Below are 25,244 nucleotides of genomic sequence, written 5' to 3' on the forward strand. Positions count from 1 at the left end.
GCATGGTCCATATCACTATGTACAAGATGTATAACCTATACCAACTGTACATATATAATTATATACAGGAGATGCCCAGGTTATACCAGCATGATCCATAGCACTATATACAAGAAGATGAATAACTTATACCAACTGTACATATATAATTATATACAGGAGATTCCCAGGTTATACCAGCTGTACATATAGAAGTATATACAGGAGATGCCACAGTTTATACCAGCACGGTCCATATCACTACTAGAAGATGTATAACTTATACCAGCAGTACATATATAATCATATAGAGGAGATGCCCAGGTTTAGTCATGCTCTAAGAAGGTGCCACCGCCTCCCTGTTGTTACTGCTCTGCTGGATGTGGCAGCAGCACAGCAATATAGGGATTCATTTTTATGTTGTAAAAATACTTCCTTAAAGATTGTACATGATTAGAAAACATGGCTAATTTCTTCTTATAACAGCGCCACATTTATCCACAGGTTATGTGTACAGTCGTGGCCAAAAGTTGAGAATGACACAAATATTAGTTTTCACAAAGTTTGCTGCTAAACCGCTTTTAGATCTTTGTTTCAGTTGTTTCTGTGATGTAGTGAAATATAATTACACGCACTTCATACTTTGAAAAGGCTTTTATCGACAATCACATGACATTTATGCAAAGAGTCAGTATTTGTAGTGTTGGCCCTTATTTTTCAGGACCTCTGCAATTCGACTGGGCATGCTCTCAATCAACTTCTGGGCCAATTCCTGACTGATAGCAACCCATTCTTTCATATTCACTTCTTGGAGTTTGTAAGAATTAGGGGGTTTTTGTTTGTCCACCCGCCTCTTGAGGATTGACCACAAGTTCTCAATGGGATTAAGATCTGAGGAGTTTCCATGCCATGGACCCAAAATGTCAACGTTTTGGTCCCCGAGCCACTTAGTTATCACTTTTGCCTTATGGCACGGTGCTCCATCATGCTGGAAAATGCATTGTTCTTCACCAAACTGTTGTTGGATTGTTGGAAGAAGTTGCTGTTGGAGGGTGTTTTGGTACCATTCTTTATTCATGGCTGTGTTTTTGGGCAAAATTGTGAGTGAGCCCACTCCCTTGGATGAGAAGCAACCCCACACATGAATGGTCTCAGGATGCTTTACTGTTGGCATGACACAGGACTGAAGGTAGCGCTCACCTTTTCTTCTCCGGACAAGCCTTTTTCCTGATGCCCCAAACAATCGGAAAGAGGCTTTATCGGAGAATATGACTTTGCCCCAGTCCTCAGCAGTCCATTCACCATATTTTCTGCAAAAGATCAATCTGTCCCTGATGGTTTTTTTTGGAGAGAAGTGGCTTCTTTGCTGCCCTTCTTGACACCAGGCCATCTTCCAAAAGTCTTCGCCTCACTGTGCATGCAGATGCGCTCACACCTGCCTGCTGCCATTCCTGAGCAAGCTCTGCACTGGTGGCACTCCGATCCTGCAGCTGAACCCTCTTTAGGAGACGATCCTGGCGCTTGCTGGACTTTCTTGGATGCCCTGAAGCCTTCTTAGCAAGAATTGAACCTCTTTCCTTGAAGTTCTTGATGATCCTATAAATTGTTGATTGAGGTGCAATCTTAGTAGCCACAATATCCTTGCCTGTGAAGCCATTTTCTATGCAACGCAATGATGGCTGCACGCGTTTCTTTGCAGGTCACCATGGTTAACAATGGGAGAACAATGATTTCAAGCATCACCCTCCTTTTAACAGGTCAAGTCTGCCATTTTAACCCAATCAGCCTAACAATGATCTCCAGCCTTGTGCTCGTCAACATTCTCACCTGAGTTAATAAGATGATTCTCACCTGAGTTAATAAGATGCTTACTGAAATTATCTCAGTAGGTCCTTTAATGACAGCAATGAAATGCAGTGGAAAGGTTTTTTGGGGATTAAGTTAATTTTCATTGCAAAGAGGGACTATGCAATTCATCTGATCACTCTTCATAACATTCTGGAGTATAAGCAAATTGCTATTATAAAAACTTAAGCAGCAACTTTTCCAATTTCCAATATTTATGTAATTCTTAAAACTTTTGGCCATGACTGTAGTATTGAAGCTTAGTCCAAGTCACTGAAACTAAGCTGCATTATCGGACACAACCCATGGATAGGTGTAGCATTATTTCTGGATGAAACAGCCATGTTTTCTAATCCTGTACAACCCCTTTAAGGAAAAAGAGACCATCACTTTTAAATATTTATAACACACTTGTGAGCAATTCAATCATTATATATTTTACCACCATTTTTGAGAATAAGGTGGTTTTGCACTGGGGTCTTACATACTTGACTCGAGTATCCTCAGTATTACTACTTGTCTTTTGGGCTACATACTTTTTGTATAATGATGAGTTTTAACATGCTTTTATAGTCATTCTGAGACCTTGGAAATATTTTCTCATTTTTACAATATGTGTCTTTCTTAAAGTCCATAACCCTTATTTGGGTCAAGTGTTTTTCTACAAGAGACATGCATTTGTCATTCCAGAATATGTATTTTCATAAAAGACATGTTACTTCTCAGTAGGTAGCACATTATTCATGTTTTCCACAAATCTGTCTTATATGCTTGAACTTCACAATCATTACAGATAGCATTATACTGTATGTGACCATGTGCTGTAAATACACCACATCTAGATGGCATTGGTATTGGCTCGGTACATAAAACATTAAATATCAAATTCTAATAAAATGTTTGTAACTCACTGTTCATATAGGGCCACGGTCACATCCTACTTACGTGAATTTTTTTAATTAGCTTTTTCCTGAATTTATGGGATTATGTTCCATGTAATGATGGAGATAAAATCTTCCTCTCATGCATCTGACTCCATGCAAAGATCACTCATTTTATGTAAACATAAAAACGACGTAAAGGCTATGTACACCTTTAGGGACATTTTTTTATTATTGCATTGTACTTATTTTGAGCTAAAAAAAATTTTTTTAATTGATCTTTAGCAGACTTGGAATTTTCATTCTGTTCCTTCAGGTAGCTCAGCTGACAGCTACTTTTCTCTGATCTCTGACCTCCTAAACACTCATAGTTATCTTACTGATAAGAATGTGGTTTAAATAAGGGTTTATGACCTTTTAGTAATTTAGAGATATGGGTTATTAGATGACAGGCACAAAGTGAAAGTAGGATTTCCACAGCTAGACAGTTAACCCCTTTGTGACAGAACAGAATGGCTCAATATTTGTAATAAATACCAACTGAAAAATTATTTTAGCCCAAAACAAGTAAAAATGCAATCAATAAAAAATTGTTCCCAAAGGTGTACACAGCCTTTAACCCCTTAAGGACCGGGCTCATTTTCACCTTAAGGACCAGGCCATTTTTTGCAAATCTGACCAGTGTCACTTTAAGTGGTGATAACTTTAAAACGCTTTGACTTATCCAGGCCATTCTGAGATTGTTTTTTCGTCACATATTGTACTTCATGATACTAGTAAAAAAAAGTCAAAAAAATTAATTTTTTTGCATAATAAAATACCTAATTTACCAAAAATTTGGAAAAATTAGCAAATTTCAAAGTTTCAGTTTCTCTACTTCTGTAATACATAGTAATACCCCAAAAAATTGTGATGACTTAACATTCCCCATATGTCTACTTCATGTTTGAATTATTTTGGGAATGATATTTTATTTTTTGGGGATGTTACAAGGCTTAGAAGTTTAGAAGCAAATCTTGAAATTTTTCAGAAATTTACAAAAACCCAATTTTTAGGGACCACTACAGCTCTGAAGTCACTTTGCGAGGCTTACATAATAGAAACCGCCCAAAAATGACCCCATTCTATAAACTACACCCCTCAAGGTATTCAAAACTGATTTTACAAACTTTGTTAACCCTTTAGGTGTTGCACAAGAGTTATTGGCAAATGGGGATGAAATTTGAGAGTTTCATTTTTTTGCCTAATTTTCCATTTTAACCCATTTTTTCCACTAACAAAGCAAGGGTTAACAGCCAAACAAGACTGTATCTTTATTGCCCTGACTCTGCTGTTTACAGAAACACCCCATATGTGGCCATAAACTACTGTACGGCCACACAGCGGGGCGTAGAGTGAAAGGTGCGCCGTATGGTTTTTGGAAGCCAGATTTTGCTGGACAGTTTTTTTGACACCATGACCCATTTGAAGCCCCCTGATGCACCCCTAGAGTAGAAACTCCATAAAAGTGACCCCATCTAAGAAACTACACCCCTCAAGGTATTCAAAACTGATTTTACAAACTCCGTTAACCCTTTAGGTGTTGCACAAGAGTTATTGGCAAATGGGGATGAAATTTGAGAATTTCATTTTTTTGCCTAATTTTCCATTTTAACCCATTTTTTCCACTAACAAAGCAAGGGTTAACAGCCAAACAAGACTGTATCTTTATTGCCCTGACTCTACTGTTTACAGAAACACCCCATATGTGGCCATAAACTACTGTACGGCCACACAGCGGGGCGTAGAGTGAAAGGTGCGCCGTATGGTTTTTGGAAGCCAGATTGTGCTGGACAGTTTTTTTGACACCATGTCCCATTTGAAGCCCCCCTGATGCACCCCTAGAGTAGAAACTCCATAAAAGTGACCCCATCTAAGAAACTACACCCCTCAAGGTATTCAAAACTGATTTTACAAACTTTGTTAACCCTTTAGGTGTTGCACAAGATTCAATGGAAAATAGAGATACAATTTCAAAATTTCACTTTTTTGGCAGATTTTCCATTTTAATATTTTTTTTCCAGTAACAAAGCAAGGGTTAACAGCCAAACAAAACTCATTATTTATGGCCCTGATTCTGTAGTTTACAGAAACACCCCATATGTGGTCGTAAACTACTGTACGGGCACACGGCAGGGCGCAGAAGGAAAGGAATGCCATACGGTTTTTGGAAGGCAGATTTTGCTGGACTGGTTTTTTGACACCATGTCCCATTTGGAGCCCCCCTGATGCCCCCCTAGAGTAGAAACTCCATAAAAGTGACCCCATCTAAGAAAGTACACCCCTCAAGGTATTCAAAACTGATTTTACAAACTTTGTTAACCCTTTAGGTGTTGCACAAGATTCAATGGAAAATAGAGATACAATTTCAAAATTTCACTTTTTTGGCAGATTTTCCATTTTAATATTTTTTTTCCTGTAACAAAGCAAGGGTTAACAGCCAAACAAAACTCATTATTTATGGCCCTGATTCTGTAGTTTACAGAAACACCCCATATGTGGTCCTAAACTACTGTACGGGCACACGGCAGGGTGCAGAAGAAAAGGAATGCCATACGGTTTTTGGAAGGCAGATTTTGCTGGACTGGTTTTTTGACACCATGTCCCATTTGAAGCCCCCCTGATGCACCCCTAGAGTAGAAACTCCAAAAAAAGTGACCCCATTTTAGAAAGTACGGAATAGGGTGGCAGTATTGTTGGTACTAGTTTAGGGTACATATGATTTTTGGTTGCTCTATATTACACTTTTTGTGCGGCAAGGTAACAAGAAATAGCTTTTTTGGCATGTTTTTTTTTTTTGTTATTTACAACATTCATCTGACAGGTTAGATCACGTGGTAATTTTATAGAGCAGGTTGTCACGGACGCGGCGATACCTAATATGTATACAATTTTTTTTATTTATGTAAGTTTTATACAATAACTTCATTTTGAAAACCAAAAAATTGTTTAGTGTCTCCATAGTCTAAGAGCCATAGTTTTTTCAGTTTTTGGGTGATTATCTTGAGTAGGGTCTAATTTTTTGCGGGGTGAGATGACAGTTTGATTGGCACTATTTTGGGGTGCATATGACTTTTTGATCGCTTGCTATTACACTTTTTGTGACGTAAGATGGCAAAAAATTGCTTTTTTTACACAGTTTTTTTTTTTTTTTTTTTACGGTGGTCACCTGAGGGGTTAGGTCATGTGATATTTATATAGAGCCGGTCGATACGGACGCGGCGATACCTAATATGTATACTTTATTTTTATTTATGTACATTTTACACAATGATTTTATTTTTGAAACCAAAAAAAATCATGTTTTAGTGTTTCCATAGTCTAAGAGCCATAGTTTTTTCAGTTTTTGGGCGATTATCTTGAGTAGGGTCTCATTTTTTGCGGGATGAGATGACGGTTTGATTGGTACTATTTTGGCGTACATGCGACTTTTTTGATCACTTTTATTACCTTTTTTGGGAAGTAAGGTGGGCAAAATTTCAATTTTCTCATAGTTTTTATTTTTTTATTTTTATGGCGTTCACTGTGCGGGGAAAGTAACATGACCATTTTATAGATCAGGTCGTTACGGACGCGGCGATACCTAATATGTGTAGTGTATTTTATTTTTTTAATTTTTATTCAGTGATAAATGTTTTTTTTTTTTATCTTAACTTTTTTCACTTTTTATTTGATTTTTTTGACCCAGACCCACTTGGTTCTTGAAGATCCAGTGGGTCTGATGTCTGTAAAATACAGAACAGAACCTATATTGGTTTCTGCACTGTATTTTACTTACACTGAACAGGTCTATGCTTTCAGCACAGATCTGTTCAGCACCATGGACAGCAGGACGCCTGATCAGGCGTCCTGTTGCCATGGGAACCTTCCCCGTCTGCTCAGTTATGGTCAGAACTTCGCAGACGGGGAAGGGTAAGGACGGGGTTCTGGGGGGGCTGTCTGGGGGCTCTCTCCTTCTCCCATCGGGGGGCTGCAAAGGCACAGCAGCCCCCCGATCGGAGAGGGAGGGAGCTCCCTCTTACTGTTAACCTTTTCCATACAGCGGTCCGTACGGACCGCTGTATGGAAAGGGTTAAACGGCTGACATCGCATCAACGATGTCAGCCGTTTATACCAGGGTGCCAGCAATGTGCTGGCACCCTGGTATACCCACTGTACACCAACGATTATGCAATGGGAGGCGGGCGGGGGATCGCGATCCCGCCTGCCGCACCGCCCGCCTCCCGCAACGCCCCCACTGCATGCGACACCCCCCCTGCACCACCCGCCGCCATCAAATCGTGCAGGGGTGCAGGGGGGGGTTAACAATATTGATTTCGGGCACTCTGAAGTTTCTGATCCCCGCGGTCAGGGACCGCGGGGATCAGAAACGGCAAAAAGCGCAGCAAACCGCAGGTCTGAATTGACCTGCGGTTTTCTGCGATCGCCGATACGGGGGGGTCAAATGACCCCCCCCTGCGTTGTTACGGGATGCCGGCTGAATGATTTCAGCCGAAATCCCATTCCGATTAACCCCAGCGGCGCCGGAATTAAGATTTTAAGTTAGGACGTACCGGTACGCCCTTGGTCCTTAAGGACTCGGGAAATAGGGCGTACCGGTACGCCCTATGTCCTTAAGGGGTTAAAAAAAAAAAAAAAACTTTTTAATACATGTAAAAGAAAAATGGAGTAAGATATAAACAAGATTGACTTATCGGCAGACCAATTTTATACATTAAAGAACCGATCATATAATTGTTTTGTACTATCGATTCTAGAAATGTCTATGAACACTTATCTGCTATTCAGAATATAATCTAAAGTTTGGGCTAGAAAAGAAAGGTAATGTCGAACAACAACTTTATGTGTAATTTTTGGAAATTAACAGTGTCAAACTGGGCCCCTGGGGCCAACCAGAGGACATTATTCTTGAGGCCCAACCCCTATATTATCAATAACATTTAACTGGTTTTGAATCACAGAAATAGACCCCTGTGGCAAATGACTCCAAAGGCAGCCAAATGGATTTTTACTCCTGGATCTTTAAAGTCCATTATGGTATTAACCTGGGCCCACCGGAGGACCCACTGGTACTCTGGTGGGCAAGATCCTAGAAATATGGAATTTTCCACAGTATGGAATGCTGGCTTGCATCCAACCCTGCATTCAGCTTTTGCATTTATAATTTCCCATAAAAGTTTTCATCAACGAAATTGCTATGCAACCAAGCATAGTGCCAGATAGGCTTCACTTACCTGAATCCAGCTGTGCCATTGGGGCAAGAAAGCCATGGATCACTATAAGAATGACACAGTTGGAATCAGGTCAGGTTGTCACCATGCTTGGTTGCATAGAGATATTGCTGATGACAGACTTCAAATATGAAACTTCGGTAATGGTTGCCATGCATGTGCTTCTGTTTACTGTGCATTAGTCAATTTCTGGCAGTAATTGCAACATACAGATATATTCAGTATCACTGTTCTTGTAGATAGTGTTTTTTTGATGAATCTGCCACAATCTTGTTAAGGTTTTACAAGTAATGCTTGATATTAAAGCCTGAGGTGTTGTGGACTATGATGTCTCAAGAGTCAGCTGATATAAAGCTTCTCATGTATTGTAGAAATTTCTTTGCAAGATGGAGGAATAATTTCAAGAATTTTGTTGCCGAATGCTTCTTTTTTAATTATCCTAATGCAGAAATCCTCTATAGAACATGATTTCATGTGTATTGGATTATTCTATTGTATTGGATTATGTTCTTTTCCAATGGCAAAAAATATGTGAATACTGTTTTAGTTTTTTGTTAGGCTGGTTTCACATGCCCATAGTACAGCCACAACATCCGGACCCCTTGTGGTTCTTTTGCACTGATATTGTATCACATAGCAATCACAAAGCATAGTATTTGAGTATCGTAGACACAATTTACAGTCATGAACACTGCCGTATCTGCTTTTGGACCACAAACAATGGGTTCTTGAAAAATGAATAGTTTCCACATGCATTCAATTTTTTCTCACAAATGAATTGAAAGGGTAATTCTCATCTGCAAGAATAGGACCTGCAGTGTGCTTCTCAGATCTGTGAATAAAACAGGTTTGTGAATAGCTCCATTGACTTGTATGGGTATGTGTGCTATGGGAAGAAATATACAGTCATGTGCATGAGGCCCTGAATAGTCATATTGTAGTCATATGAAATTGGTCTTATTGATCTGATTTTAATGCTTATTGAGTTGACCACGGAGACGCTAAACCAAAGCACTGTTGTTTTTTCACTTTTATGCCTTTTTGGCATTTTCTTACAATTGGCCCAAAACAAGTGTTTAATGGTTCAATTCTAAGCTTTATGCAGTTATAAAATATGACTACTTTAGTGTTATGCTGGACTTCTGCTGCATTTGTCACATCTAGATTCTATAATAAAAGCTCAATGTCTAACAATAATATCCAATTGTTGTAACAAAGAGAAATAGTCGACTTAAACCATATTTACCAGTTATGTATACATCATTTTTTTCTAGTGAGAACTCATACAGTTTAGATGATATAAATGAGCTATAAAATTGGTTGATTATAGTATAATGTCCAAATTAAATCCTTGCAGCAAGCAGCATTATGTCCTGTTCTTTATTGGTTGTTGTTTTCTTTTTCATTATTTATGCATGCTTTTGTTTTCTATTTTTTTATATTTCTTATAATCCTTTCCAAGTTTTTACCATGCTAGATATTTGATACGCTACATATAACTCCTTTCATGGAATCTTAGAGGCATTACAATGTCATAACATATGCTATGCATACCAACATGGTTAAAGGGGTTGTCCATGCTTTTACTATTGATGACCTATCCTCAGAATAGGTCATCAATATCAGATCGGCGGGGGTCTGATACTCGGCACCCCATCCGATCAGCTGTATGAGGATTTGAAAAAGATCGGTCGGCACTGCGGTTTGCACATGGTGCATGCGTCCAGGGAAGGCTTACCACTAGTATATAGCGAAGAAGGACCGTCACTCACTTTCTTGATGATATGAAGAGACGTTTATTCAAGGCATAATAGCATCGTCAGTGACTAGTTTTGGCTCAAGCCTGAGCCTTTTCCAAACTGCAGTTTGAAAAAGGCTCAGGCTTGAGCGGAAACGAGTCACTGATGATGCTATTATGTCTTGAATAAACATCTCTTCATATCATCAAGAAAGTGAGTGCCAGTCCTTCTTCGCTATACAGCTGTATGAGGAGACGTGCCCGCAGTGCGCATGTGCCGTATCCCGTCTCTCTTCCTGTTCACAAAAACTATAGACCACAACAACGGACAGGAAGAGAGAAGGGAGACATCACGTGCACACTGCGTGTGCCATCTCCTCCTACAGCTGATCATTGGGATTTCGGATGTCGGACCCCCGCGCCAATCTAATATTGATGACCTATTCCGAAGATAGGTTATCAATAGTAAAAGCCTTGATAACCCCTTTAAGCCTTATTACCAACTAATACATCCATTTTCATTCCAGTATATTTTTTCATCCTTTTTGGTGTTTGGTCCATAAAAGTTTTATTTGTTTGAAATATTCACTATTGCATATTTGAATGACTTCCCAATGTGCATTCAACCTCCCAACAAATCTCCTAATTGGTGAAAACATTTGATGTCACAATGTCAAAATGCACTCAACGTCTACAGATATCATGATGCTATTTTAAGCAGTTTCTGTTCAAGATTGGAGAACCACAGTGAACTCAAGATAAATCTACAGTATCTCATGAGTAATTTTAGTGTTGCCTTAAAGGGGGTTTCTGGGTGTTTAATATTGATGACCTATCTAAATATCTGATCTGTGAGGCTCTTGGCACCGATTCCGATCAGCTGTTTGAAGATGTATTGGTGGTCCAATGAGCACTGAGCCTCCTTGCAGTTTATAAAGCATAGTACTGTCTATTGGATAGTGCCTGTACTTGGTATTGCAGCTCTGCGCTACTCCTAGTTTATGTAACCAAAGAACATGGCATCACTGGCCTAGGAAGACACCACACCACTCACTGGAACACTGCAGCCTCTTGAAACAGCGACCCCCACTGATAACACATTGATGACCTATCCTGAGGATATGTCATCAATATTAAACACCCAGGAAACTACTTTAAGAGTTAGACTATGGGGGAATTTTGCATTCCCCCACTATATGCCTTAAAAAAAAGTCTCAAACACTAAGTTTGCAACTTTTTAAATGCCACTACAACAACATTCTGTTGCAAGTGGAATTTTATGCTGCCTTCACCACTTTCTGAAAAGGGGATGTGGCGAGGTCGGGAAGGAAACACGTGAGTTTTCTGGCATGAATGAAGACCGAAATCTGTAACAGCTAGGAGACCTTCATAGATTACAGGCTACTGGAGGATGCGCCTAATCTATGATGGGGCCTGCACTTTAGCATATATTAAGCATATTCTCCGACTGTGCAGGGGAAATTAAGAACAGTGAAGAATATGCCTTGATAAATGCCCACCTATGTTTGTCTTCAAATCCAAAGAATATGCCCAAGTGATTCAAACTGTAGCTGTACTCACATAATATAATGCTGCCCAAGAAGATATAGTGATTACTTTTTAATAAGATCAGGGCAAAATTGCTGAGAATTTCCAATCTTGTATTTTTGAATTAACTTTTAATAGATATATTATTAGGTTCTTTACAATGTTTGCAATATTTGACTTTTCAACACCCAGTTCATCTGCACTAAATGTCTTCTAAAGAATCCCTAAATTCTGTTTCTTTTTAATACATTTTACATCATATTTCTTTACACTTTTATTTAAACATTTGGCTTACAGTATGACATAACTTTCAGAATGTTACTAAGGTCATTTTCAAGCTTTGTGCTTTTGTGCTCTTAGTTGTGAAGTTTTGTTGTGGTTGCTTATTGTGATGTATGTTAATAGAGTTGTATATATTTTCTTAGTAAAGGGAATGGAACAGCACTATTATACATGCTTATATATTTTTTTATTTTACACAGACGAACCAAACACCTGGAGTGCACCCTCTGCCACCTCCCCAGGGCCGGAAGTAGCCCTTTCTCTTGAAGACATGATTGCACCATTATCTTCATCACATTCAGCCTTGCCCTCTGACCCTACTCACCAGATACACCCAGAGCCAGCATGGGATATCTACAGGGAACAAGATGTGGGAAAACCAAAGGAGCATACCGCAAATGGTCATAAAAAGAAAAGGCTTGGAGAGTCAAGGGAGAGATCAGCAAGTCCAAAGAAAGTAGATAGGTCAAGACGGGAAGAGATTTTCAAAAAAGAGTTTCAAGAAGGCAAGCCGAAAAAATCAGATAGTGGCAAGACCATTTCTGTAGGGAAAATGACAGTGAAAAATGTTGGTGAAATGGGAGAGTGCGGATACTCTGCAGTCAGTGATAGTGGAAGTCGGATCTCCGGGTCCACTGAAGCAAGCAGAGAAGGAAACTTCTGTACAAAAGACATATTTAAGGATGCAGCCAGTGATAAAAAATCAGTGACTGCTCTTGAGCAGAGCAGGTCAGATTCAGGTGGGGTATCAAAGGTGTACAGTAGCAATATGTCCACCTCTCGAGCAGGTACCATGAACCAAGATGAGAGAGATGCTGAAGCTAAATGCAGTGAATTCCAAAAGGAAATTCACCTACATCCTAGCAGCACCCGCAGCGCTAACACTGCACCTCGGAAAGCAACTGTCTCACCAGGACCATGGAAAATTCCTGGCTCTGATAAGCTACCTAGCACCTTGAAATCTGGCACTTCAGCCATGAGCAGATAACTGAAAATGTGACTGTTCCCTTTACTTGTTTCACGTACACTTGGAACATTTTTCTTACCTTCTATCTCAAATAATTTAATTTTAATTTTTCTTTTTATTTATTTTAATTTTCACATGTATTTACCTACACAAGTGCATCTGGGACCAGGAGCATATATTTTGTATTTCTTTAAGGTTGTGCACAATGTCTAACCAGTATAAAGAAGCAACTGTACATCGGTACCTGGAGCTCACAGGTCTTACATCTCTGGGCCTACCAGCTAAGGAAGAACCAAAACAGCAAGGAGTACACCAGAGGCAGACAGTGCAGTTTAGCTTTATTATATTTTTTTTCACTGTATGAAGGATATGGGATCCACTCCAGTGTTGTCTGTAGCAAAGGACAAATATAGAGCAATCACAAACTGGAACATCGCCTTAAATCAAACTGCACTGAGTAAGATGAAGGAGAAAAACGAATTATGCCTTGTAATTCGACAATGGTAATGTAAATATATTGCTATCAACATATCTAGACAGGGGTTAAGATATTTCTCTGAAGCTTTGAATCTGCAGACCATAATGTGTTCAGTAGGAACATATCTTCATTAACCCGCCTGATTCATGCAGCATATGTAGGTAGGAGTGTGTGCTGCCTGTTAACTTGGACAGTTAGTGTACTGACTGATGTGGCTCCATAAAAATGCCATGTTCTGTGAATAACCCATATTTCTGTACATTTCAAAGGAAATTAAACTGGAGTTCAGTGTGTACATTTGTACATGTTTAAGTGTACATGTATTGTATTAACAGTACATAGTAGCTCTCATGTATGGAAGAAGCAGTAGTAGTCATCCCAGGAAAAAAAAAATTAAAGTAAACTGCACTGTTGGAAAAGACTTCATTTGAGCAAAACTAAGTGAAAGATTGTGAAAAATCCAAAAATCTCCCAGTGTTTTACATTAAGTCTGCTCTAGTTTCATGGGTACGAATGATAGAATGACGTTTAGGTTATACAGCATGCTAATCTTCAGCTTAACTTATTTTCAGACCGTGCATTATAAGCAATACTAGCACCTTGTATAGCCCATACCATAAACACAGTCGCTTAAAAATATCAACATAGGGGAGCCTCAGGTATAATTTAACAGTATGCCTTCTATAAATTGCATATTCCCAATGCACAATGGATTTAAAAAAACGTGTGAAGTCATACATTCAGGTTGCCAATTATAGATACTAAAGAAAAGTAAAAGGTTTCCCCTATTGCCTTACACTCCACCATACCACATGCTGTATCTGGATTCCATGACCTACTTTTGGAGGAGAATTATAAATTCGCATCTGCACTTTCAAAAGGTTTGCTATATTTATATTGCAACCGAGAGCAGTTTATTGAGAAGCCTATTTTCATGAAAGTATTATCAGTAAATATCTAAGAAATTTAAAAAAAAAATATATATATATATTAGAGGGATGTTTGAGAAGAGTTGAGGGTGCATTTCATTTCACTTCTAACTATGCTTTTAATCAGATGTGCAATTTTTATAATGACATCCCAGTCTGTCCCTGTTCTTGGACATCTCCTAGTCCTGTTTTAATAAGGGGTGCATCAAATGTTTAATGTTCCATCTGTATAAGTCTATGAAAACAAGGAGCATTTGGGTGATAATTGAATTTGCAGCTTTAAAGATAAGTAAATCACCATCCATAACAATAAAGCACAAATACAGAGCATTTTACTGATGTTCATGCCCACCTTGCTTGTGCTCTCATATTAGGCAATCACCATTATCTTGCCTAATCCAGTTTTGTAAAATGCTTCTGTAGTGTAAGTGCACGTCCCAATATTTCTCATTTTCCATATGTGACCAAGTTGGTAATAAAAGGAAACACTACATAAAAGAACATACTAAAGTCTATGATGCAGAGTGTATTGCAATTACCAGCAAAGTAACTGCTTTACACAGCTATAACAGATAATGTCTGAGAACAACCCATCATCTAAACCCCATTCCAGATGATAATTCTGTGTAGTGTTAGCTGTGAATTTACCTTGTACAGCTGTATCTCTATAAATATAATTCCATGTATTAATAGTCACAGAAAGGCTGTAAGTGAGCAACTATTTTTATGAAATGCACCACTACGGTTAAATTAACTTTTACATAAATCTTGTTTACTGTATGATATTCTAAAACACTGTCAAATAAAATATATATCCAAAAATCTTAAAGATGGTTAATGGTCTTTTCTGAATGGATATGTCATTGGTTGTACACACCAAAATATGGAAAGAACTTCACAAACAAAAATATTGTTAAATAAAAGAGTTTTGATCATAGTGGTCACTTTACTTCACCCTATTAGGCCTCATGCACACGACAGTATTTTTTCACTGTCCGCAAAACGGGGTTCCGTTGGTCAGTGATCCGTGACCGTTTTTTCGTCCGTGGGTCTTCCTTGATTTTTGGAGGATCCACGGACATGAAAAAAAAAGTTGTTTTGGTGTCCGCCTGGCCGTGCGGAGCCAAACGGATCCGTCCTGAATTACAAAGCAAGTCAATGGGGACGGATCCGTTTGACGTTGACATAATATGGTGCAATTGCAAACGGATCCGTCCCCATTGACTTTCAATGTAAAGTCGGGAGTCCCTTTTATACCATCGGATCGGAGTTTTCTCCAATCCGATGGTATATTTCAACTTGAAGCGTCCCCATCACCATGGGAATGCCTCTATGTTAGAATATACTGTCAGATATGAGTTACATCGTAAAAACTCATATCCGACAGTATATTCTAACACAGAGGCGTTCCCATGGTGATGGGGACACTTCTAGTTAGAATATACTACAAACTGTGTACATGACTGCCCCCTGCTGCCTGGCAGCACCCGATCTCTTACACGGGGCCGTGATCAGCACAATTAACCCCTCAGGTGCCGCACCTGAAGGGGTTAATTGTGCGTATCATAGCCCCCTGTAAGAGATCAGGGCTGCCAGGCAGCAGGGGGCAGACCCCCCCCTCCCAAGTTTGAATATCATTGGTGGCCAGTGCGGCCCCCCCTCCCTCCCTCTATTGTATTAATAACATTGGTGGCCAGTGTGCGCCCCCCCCTCCCTCCCTCTATTGTAATAAGAACATTGGTGGCACAGTGTGCGGCCTCCCCCGGCCCCCCTCCCTCCCTCTATTGTAATAAGAACATTGGTGGCAGCGTGCGGCCTCCCCCGGCCCCCCCCCCCCCATCATTGGTGGCAGTGAAGTTCCGATCGGAGTCCCAGTTTAATCGCCGGGGCTCCGATTGGTAACCATGGCAACCAGGACGCTACTGCAGTCCTGGTTGCCATGGTTACTTAGCAATAGTAGAAACATCATACTTACCTGCTGGCTGCTGCGATGTCTGTGTCCGGCCGGGAGCTCCTCCTACTGGTAAGTGACAGGTCTGTGCGGCGCATTGCTAAATGAACTGTCACTTACCAGTAGGTGGAGCTCCCGGACGGACACAGACATCGCAGCAGCCAGCAGGTAAGTATGATTCTTCTACTATTGCTAAGTAACCATGGCAACCAGGACTGCAGTAGCGTCCTGGTTGCCATGGTTACCGATCGGAGCCCCAGCGATTAAACTGGGACTCCGATCGGAACTCCGCTGCCACCAATGATCGGGGGGGGGCCGGGGGAGGCCGCACACTGCCACCAATGTTCTAATTACAATAGAGGGAGGGAGGGGGGGCCGGGGGAGGCCGCACACTGCCACCAATGTTCTTATTACAATAGAGGGAGGGAGGGGGCCCGGGGGAGGCCGCACACTGCCACCAATGTTCTAATTACAATAGGGGGAGGGAGGGGGGCCGGGGGAGGCCGCACACTGCCACCAATGTTCTTATTACAATAGAGAAAGGGAGGGGGGGCGCACACTGTTGCTCCAATGTTAATATTACAATAGAGGGAGGGAGGGGGGGCCGCACTGGCCACCAATGAAATTTAAACTGGGGAGGGAGGGGGGTCTTCCCCCTGCTACCTGGCAGCCCCGGATCTCTTACAGGGGGCTATGATACGCACAATTAACCCCTTCAGGTGCGGCACCTGAGGGGTTAATTGTACGGATCACAGCCCCCTGTAAGAGATCGGGTGCTGCCAGGCAGCAGGGGGCAGTCATGTACACAGTTCATTGTATATTCTAACTAGAAGCGTCCCCACTATAGGAACGCCTCTGTGTTAGAATATACTGTCGGATCAGAGTTTTCACGAAGTGAAAACTCAGCTCTGAAAAAGTGTTTATGCAGACGGATCTTCGGATCCATCTATATGAAAGTAACCTACGGCCACGGATCACAGACACGGATGCCAATCTTGTGTGCATCCGTGTTCTTTCACGGACCCATTGACTTGAATGGGTCCATGAACCGTTGTCCGTCAAAAAAATAGGACAGGTCATATTTTTTTGACGGACAGGATACACGGATCACGGAGGCGGATGACAAACGGTGCATTTTCCGAGTTTTCAATCTCGGAAAACGGAACAACGGCCACAGGTGCACACAACAGTCGTGTGCATGAGGCCTTAAGGGAATATGTCATCAGAAAATGATGTATTATTTAAATCAAGTTTTGAAGTTTTCTTTTTTTTTTTTATTCTCTGTATTATATTTCATTTTCTATGTCACTCTCTATATTTAAAACAAATTCTAAAATCATGCAGTTTGCACACTGACCAGTAAGCCTAAGGGCAAGTCCATTGTGGGAATCACGATCAGTCTGTGAGCGCGTGATGCTCCGTCCTAGACTTGCAGGAGCGCACAGCATTATACTGATTTATAATGCTATGTGCCTCTGCTTGACCTTACTTCTACAGGATCATACTGATATAAAGCTGATAATAACGATAATACCGTGCTCTCCTACAACTGCAGAACGGAGGATCACGCTCACACATCACTTCACAATAGGTGATGGTCACAGCTTATCTACTCCTTTCTTGTACAATGATCTCTGCACAGTATGCCTAGAAAATTCTCCCGTAAAATTCAATGAGGTCCACTCCTGTCCATTGTGTCTGTGGCCCTTGGTGGATGCTGTAAAGCAGTGGTCCCCAACCTGGTACCAGTTTCATGCAAGACAATTTTCCCAGGGACGAGAAGGGGGCGGTGGTTCTGGGGCAGGGCTTAGAAGGTGGGCAGGGCTTCGGATTTTTATTTTTTTCTGTTACGGCGCTCACTACATAGGAAATTTGATATTTTAATAGTTTGGACTTTTCAGATGTGGAGATATGTAATATGTTTATTTATTGTTTATATATTTTATATGTAAAATTGGGAAAGGGGGTGATTTATACTTAATATTTTGGTGTTTTTTTTTTTTTTACTTTTTATTTAATAACTATTTCCCCCCTTAGGGGCTAGAACCTGGAATCTTTTCATCCCTTGTCCTATTCACCCTGATAGAGCTCTATCAGGGTAAGTAGGACCTCACTCTCTCCCTGCTGCCCTGTGCATAGTACACACAGCAGCAGGGAGATTACCATGGCAGCCAGGGCTTCAGTAGCATCCTGGCTGCCATGGTAACCGATCGGAGCACCAGGATTACACTGCTGAGGCTCCGATCAGAAGCTGCCACTGCCACCAATGAGAAGGAGGGGAGAGGGGACCCTGTGGCCACTGCCACCCATGATTTTAATATTGGGGCATTGCACTGTGCCAGCAATGTGTTTTAATACTGGGGAGGTGCACTGCGCCACCAATCATAATTAACCATTAATACAGATCCAGGAGGCAGGTGCGGCAGAATAACATAGCCGGCACCCGACCTCTGACAGGGAGCTGTGATCAGCGGGAGTTAACACCTCAGGTGCCGCACCCGCCTGCTGTATCTGTAAGAGGACTTTTCATGGGTCCATACTTTATTAACTAAGTAGCAGGACATGTGGAGCCATGCCCAGGGATGTCCCTGGACTTACTATTATATATGGGTGCCACTTCGTTATCCCCCTGTGGCCCCCATTACTCTTCCCACTCTGTATGCTAATTACTACTATGGGAACACCAGGAAGGAGACATCAGCTTCTATCCCTGGGCGTTCCTTCTCCCTGGCTGTGACACTCTGCGCAGTGATTGGACAGCGCTACAGTCAGGGAGAAGGAACCCCCAGGGAGAGAAGCTGATGTCTCCTCCCTGATGTTCTCCTAGTAGTATATAGCATAAAGTGCGGGAGATGGTAATGGGAGCCTCAGCGGGCGAACAGAGTGGCACCATTATATAATAGTAAGTCCAGGGAGATCCCTGGGCGCCGCTCTACATGTCCTGCTACTTAGTTAATATGATCAGAACAAAAGAGAAAATGGAGCTCAGACAGCCGGATAGTAAATGTAAAAAATACTTTATTGGGACATTAAAGGACATCAAGGTTACATGAAACAATGCAGTAGGGCAGAGAACAGAGAAAGGAGCAGGGAGAGGAAAAACGGCGCCACCCTGGGAGGTGCACTCCGGTCAATATAATGGTATAGACAATCAGCGGGAAAAATATATATAATAGAAAAATTAAAAAATTAAATAAATAAACCGCAGATAAGGAGTATGGATGGAAACGGTGAGTCAAAGGTAAGGGATGTAAAGCCCACACAAACATGGGCATACACACCCGGTCTGCAGGTGGAAGCCTGACAAGTAAATTATAAATCCAGATGGAAAGAGACCAGGGTGTGAACAACTGAATAGGACTCACCAGAAAAAAGACCAGGAGGGGACCAACCAGGATGGCGCTACCCCAACGCGCGTTTTGTTTTTAGTTAATATGGCTGGCCGGCATCACAGTTGGAAGGAAGGAATGCTCTCCTTCCTTCCTGCTGTACAGCCGCCCGCTGTGTGTTATGTGCGCGTCGGGCGCACATGCGCCTGGCATCTCCGCTCCTCTGTTTTGCCGCAGCCCAGCAAACAATCTTCCAGAGCCCAGTCCTGGGCCGCTGCTGTAAAGCATATTTGTAAATGCTGTTAAGAACAGCTCAGGCAAGATGGCTGCCTGCATGATCCTGTTCAGGAAATAGAATGAAAAATCATAAAAAAAAGATACATGTTGATATTGGGTTTTTAACTGGCAAAAAAAATTATAGTTGACACATTCCCTTTAAAGGAAGTCTGTCACCTTCCTGACCGGTTTTAAACAAATCACATAGTTCAGTGGGGCACAAAGACATGACACAGATGTTACCTGTGCTTAGATTTTCAGATGCTTCAAATCGCCCAAAAAGTCGTTTTTATCATATGCTAATGAGCCGTCGCAAGTGCCCAGGGGTGGAGCGTTTTCTGAAAGTGCCCAAGTTCCCCTGCCTCACTCGCGCCTTATTCCGCCCCTCAGCAAGCTCAAGCCAGCCCTGTGGCTCTGTGACATCATATTTCCCCGTCGGCTGTTCACGCATCACTGCCGAGCCCGGGCATGCGCACTGTTCTGCCCACTGTGGTCAGAGGCACAGAGATATGCAGTGCGCATGCATCAATTTCACGCCAGCGATGCGCAAACGTCCTATAGGGAAATATGATGTCACAGAGCCACAGGGCTGGCCTGAGCTTGCTGAGGGGCGGAGTTAGGTGCGAGTGAGGCGGGGGAACTTGGGCACTTTCAGCAAACTCTCCGCCCCTGGGCATTTGCGACAACTCATTAGCATATCATAAAAACGACTTTTTGGGCGATTTGGATGATCTGGAAAAAAAACAAAGGTGCCATCTGTGTCATGTCTTTGTGTCCCACTGAACTATGTCACCTGTTTAAACCGGTCAGGTAGGTGACAGACTCCATTTAAAGTGAATGTCCATTCTTAAATAATAGCTTTTTGTTTCATATCTAAATGAGTTTATAATACCAATAAACATCAACTGAAATGTTTTATTTTAAATTATTTGGAAATAAGTCCAGAATGGTTTGTTGGTCTTTGATCTTTTGACGAATTCCAAAACATAATGGGCCAGATTTATCATTAGCTCAAGTCAGAATAATGGAGTGAAAAAGTTGCAAATTTTTGCGCAATCACTTAAACGGCGCAAAAATTTGCGACTTTTTTCTGCTCTGCACTATGCTCGCCAGTTTTCTGAAAGTGGGCGTGTTTTCTTATGTAAATGAATCTCTAGACAGATTCACTATTGGGACTATTTAAAAAGTCGCAAAAAAGTTGCAATTTCACTCCAGTGAGGACCATGCTTATCTTATGAGACTTTTTAATAGAACATGCGACTTTTTCATAAAAACGTGCGACTTTTTCATAAAAACGTGCGACTTTTGTAAAGCTGCTTACTGACGGATAAACTGCTACCGTCACACCACATTTATTACAGTCTTAAAGGGGCGATCATAAATCTGACTTTAGCCATATGTGAAAGTGGAGTGAGCTGTCAGAGTCATGATAAATCTGGCCCAATGTTATTATTGTCTGGAATTTGTATGTATATGGGCTTTATATGAGCTCAAGAAGAACAGGTATAATCCATTCAAGATAATCTGTATGAAATATATTGTGAAGTTTATGTTAGAATAGACTATCAGCAAAGAGGTTCCGCTTTTATTTTCTTGTTAGAGACTCAGTGAACTTCACTAGTATTTGACAAAATGCAGTTTTGTTTTTTTCCAATTGTCTTATATAACATGGAAACCGTAATCAGTACTCAGTGTATTTCTTATATACTGATCCAGCACTGCTAAGGTTTAGTCTTTTAAACACAAATGAGGTCTTTACTGTATATTCTCATACAAAAAAGGTAAGTGTAATATTTATTTTAAATTAGAATTTTAATAAAGTAAAATAAAATTTAAATTCACATTTAACAGAGCACTTGTGTGACTACATCTGGAATCCAGTGTTCAATTCAGTACAGAACACGTCCAAAGGCTATAAAAATGGCTAAAAATCTTCATTTCTGGGGTCTGTTTATTTTGGGTTCTGCTCTAGGGTCTGTATTTATTATAAGGTCTAGTTTAAAGTCTGTATTCAGTATTCTCGGGTCTGTATTTTTGAAAAAGTAATTTTGAAGGGCATCAGCTACCAGTGCCCAGCAATGTTTCAGTTTAAGCATGAGCCCTTCTCAAGTAAGAAACAAGGATAAAATGGCACCAATATATAGCAAGTAAGAAGATGTATGTATCATGATATCCTCAATTAACTCAATGTGCTGATATACAGATACATATATCATATTTTGAACAGTGTTATAGCACACACATTTTTCCATTCATATCTACAATAATTGTCCATAATCTTAGTTTGCTACTCAGACTGTTGTCCGGGTGGTGGGGAATATACTCCGCTTGTTCTTGGCATTCAGATGATAATATTGTGCATGCCTCACTGCCCAATACATGGGCCTATCCGGTGTATGTGTTTTACAAAGAGCAGAAATCCTTCAGTAAACCAGCTTCAGAGCATGTACTGCACCTAACTACACCCTTTGCCCTATCCTCATCATAGAAATTGTGGAATCCCAGTAAACCTGACAGTAAACCAATCCTCTCTGTAAATTAAATAGATTCTAGACATTTTACACTTTCTTTGGGACCTTAGTTGGACCCATTTTAAAAATGTATTAAATTTCAGGGTCAGACTGGTCCAGGCTGGTACAGTAAGAAGCTCAAATGCCCAAAATGATTTGGAGCTGACTTTGGAAATGACCTGTCCTATCAGATATATGTCAGATGATACGTCCCACATGTGCAATGACAACGATTATAATGCTGTTACAAGTGGAGGTACATATGTTCTGTATGGGTGGACACAGAATTTTTTATTCCATAATACGTTTATGATCTCATCCTATCAGAGTGCAGGTTTAGGAGTAGTAAAGCGAGCTATTCTCAATGAAGGCATCAGCGATACAATAGTATTAATACACTTTGGCATTTGTTTCCTGAATTAATAAATTAGCAGAAACAAGTGCTGGTTTATACCTTGTAACAAATTGGCACCAATTACACAAAATGATTTGTTGGGTATAATATAGGTAATGTATTAGCAAATATTTCTATATCTAATGCCCTTCACAACATACTACATTAGTAAGCATGTAACACCCTCGGCATTACTGATATATAGTATAGCAGTTATCACTGGAAGATAAACCAGTCTGCAAATCCCATATCTGCATACTATGGATACGGCCGATGTGCCATCCATATTTCATTTGCGAATCCATTGTTTTCTGTGGGTCCATGGTCCACATTTTGCGGACTTAGTCTATCTTTTTGTGGAACAGACATCCGGATGCGAAAAGCACACAAATCACCCTGTCCATTCTGCAAAAAGATAGAACATGTCCTATACTTGTCAGCAAAATGCGGACCGTGGATCCATTGAAGTCACTGGGCCAGATTTATCATGACTCTGACAGCTCACTCCACTTTCACATATGGCTAAAGTCAGTTTTAGCCAAGTCAGATTTATGATCGGCCCTTTAAGACTGTGATAAATGTGGTTTGACGGTAGCAGTTTATCCGTGAGTAAGCGGCTTTACAAAAGTCGCACGTCTTTACGAAAAAGTCGCATGTTCTATTAAAAAGTCTCATAAGATAAGCATGGTCCTCACTGGAGTGAAAGTGCGCATTTTTTTGCGACTTTTTTGTGACTTTTTATATAGTCGCGATAGTAAATCTGTTATTAAATTAATTTACATAAGAAAACACGCCCACTTTCAGAAAACTGGCGAGCATAGTGCAGAGCAGAAAGAAGTTGCAAATTTTTGTGCAGTTTTAGAGATTGCGCAAAGATTTGCGACTTTTTCACTCCATTATTCTGACTTAAGCTAATGATAAATCTGGCCCAATGGGTCTGCAAAAAAAGCGGAAGCAACATGGACTACATCCATATTTTGCAGATCTGCAATTTGCAAACCGCAAAATCGAAACGGTCGTGTGCATAGGGGTACAGCCATGTGAAAATATTGCTTTCCTCAGGCAGCACAGAGCAGGATATTTTATCCTCCAATCTCCACCCTTGGACCTAGAATACTAAATTAGGAATTAGCATAATCACGTTCTGGAGCTATATGAACCCTCTCTCACAGCTCACACGTGCTTCATTTTGTCCTCATTATGCTAGGTGCAGGTTACTTCTTCTGCACAAGCCCACCTTTTCACAAGTTCAAACCATGCAGTATGGTTGGTTCTATGGATCTCTTTCTTACATCAAGTTCATATCTTTGTATCATATGATTTGTATCATATCCTGATGAAGATGGAATAGATCCATTTCCATGGAGTCTCATATGCAATGAGGGGGGTGGCCCTGGCATCTGGTATGTTACTAGCCATATTGATTTTAGATGTGCCTTTAAGTCTAAGCTGGTGTCCCTGACATCAAGCACATTTCAAGCAATAGTTGGTAGCCCTGGAATCTGATATGTTACATGCCACGTTGTCAACTTCAGGCCTGGCATCAAGTGCATGTCATTCCATGGGAGTCGTCCCTGGTGGCTGATATGTTACAGGAAAAATTTTCCGAGCTTCATTTTAATCGTAACCTATGGGGAGTATCCCTGATATCTGGTATTTTGTATGCCATAGTGATATCCAGTACATCCTAACCCTTGATTCTTGTCATCAGAAGAATTGCACACCATGGCTGTTACTGGCACCATCATACTGAAAGCTCTTTCTCTCTCCCCCCCTAGTAAGATTGTTACCATCTTCCAGCACAGGTCAGACTGGCCCACAGGGGAACAGGTGAATCTCCCAGGGGGCCACAGGGCAAGGTGGACCCCTAGTTTCTCACACCCTGCAAAAGTGGTACATGGCACAGTAGACTGACTGCACTACATATATAGGCACTACATATATAGGCATCTCAACCACCCTAAATATCCATATAAAAAACGGAGTAAATAATTTAACAGATTACCGAGTTTATTATTATAGATGCATCAGGTGACTGAGATGATTTCTAGGTACAGAGTCTAGCCTATATCCTCTTTTACCACAGACCTACTATCTTAGCATCACTGCAGGGGCCCCATAATCAATAATCTTGTAACATCTTGCTGCTGCCACTATGTGGGCAGGTAATATTTGCATGTAGAGTGAGCCTCCAGAATCAATTTTACTGGTGTGTCCAAGATATCACAGACTAACACTGTTCCAGCATATTGAGTGTCTGTTCATTCTGCCAAGATAGAGCTTGGTCACCTCACTTCAGCCTTGTCTCAGCAAATAGCCACTTCAGAAATCTCCAGCAGCAGGTTCTTAGATTTTGGCATCAAGATATTTCTATCTTCAGGTTAAGAAAAATATGAGTCCTTAAAAAAAACAAAATTGCTGTTTCTCAAGATGTAGGCTATCAAGTTGAAGGAGCTTATCTAGAAGTCCATATATCACAGACATTAGCATAGCATATTCAAGCTTCGATCAACCAAGTAATGTAGCCATTTACTAAGTTTATATCAGATTGAAGTCAGAGATGTCATCAGAGTTGAGCTAAATTTCTTCTATTTCCAGAAATAATAATGAGCTCCAGTTTTGGAATAGTATGATCAACTTACTCAGCTGTTGAAGTTGTGCTCTGTGGGATGCAGATCTGCTGATGGAGGTTGATGTTCTTTCTATAAGTTGCAACAACCTTTTCCTTGTCATTCTTCTTCAGGGTCTTGAAGGAGAAACCAACATGCCGTTTGGCGTATTAAAGACAGAAAATAATGTCGATGAGACCGTTGCAGTCTGTAGTTATATTTTCTTTTAAAACTGTTGTATAGGCTCTATCCAAGCCT

General features: G+C 40.8%; 1 protein-coding gene across 5 annotated transcripts in view; it reads left to right on the plus strand.

Annotated features, from left to right (window-relative positions):
• The window catches only part of MAGI2 (membrane associated guanylate kinase, WW and PDZ domain containing 2), a 974,764-nt gene extending 960,033 nt beyond the window's left edge, over nucleotides 1-14,731 (plus strand). For all 5 annotated transcript variants that reach the window (XM_044280134.1, XM_044280136.1, XM_044280135.1 and 2 more), the window contains one exon: nucleotides 11,744-14,731. In XM_044280134.1, coding sequence (XP_044136069.1) covers nucleotides 11,744-12,531 — 788 coding nt within the window. In that variant the 3' untranslated portion in view covers nucleotides 12,532-14,731. The remainder of the gene's footprint in view (nucleotides 1-11,743) is intronic.
• Nucleotides 14,732-25,244: the final 10,513 nt, after the last annotated feature.

The sequence above is a fragment of the Bufo gargarizans genome, chromosome 2, assembly GCF_014858855.1.
Source record: "Bufo gargarizans isolate SCDJY-AF-19 chromosome 2, ASM1485885v1, whole genome shotgun sequence".
Taxonomy (NCBI): Eukaryota; Metazoa; Chordata; class Amphibia; order Anura; family Bufonidae; genus Bufo; species Bufo gargarizans.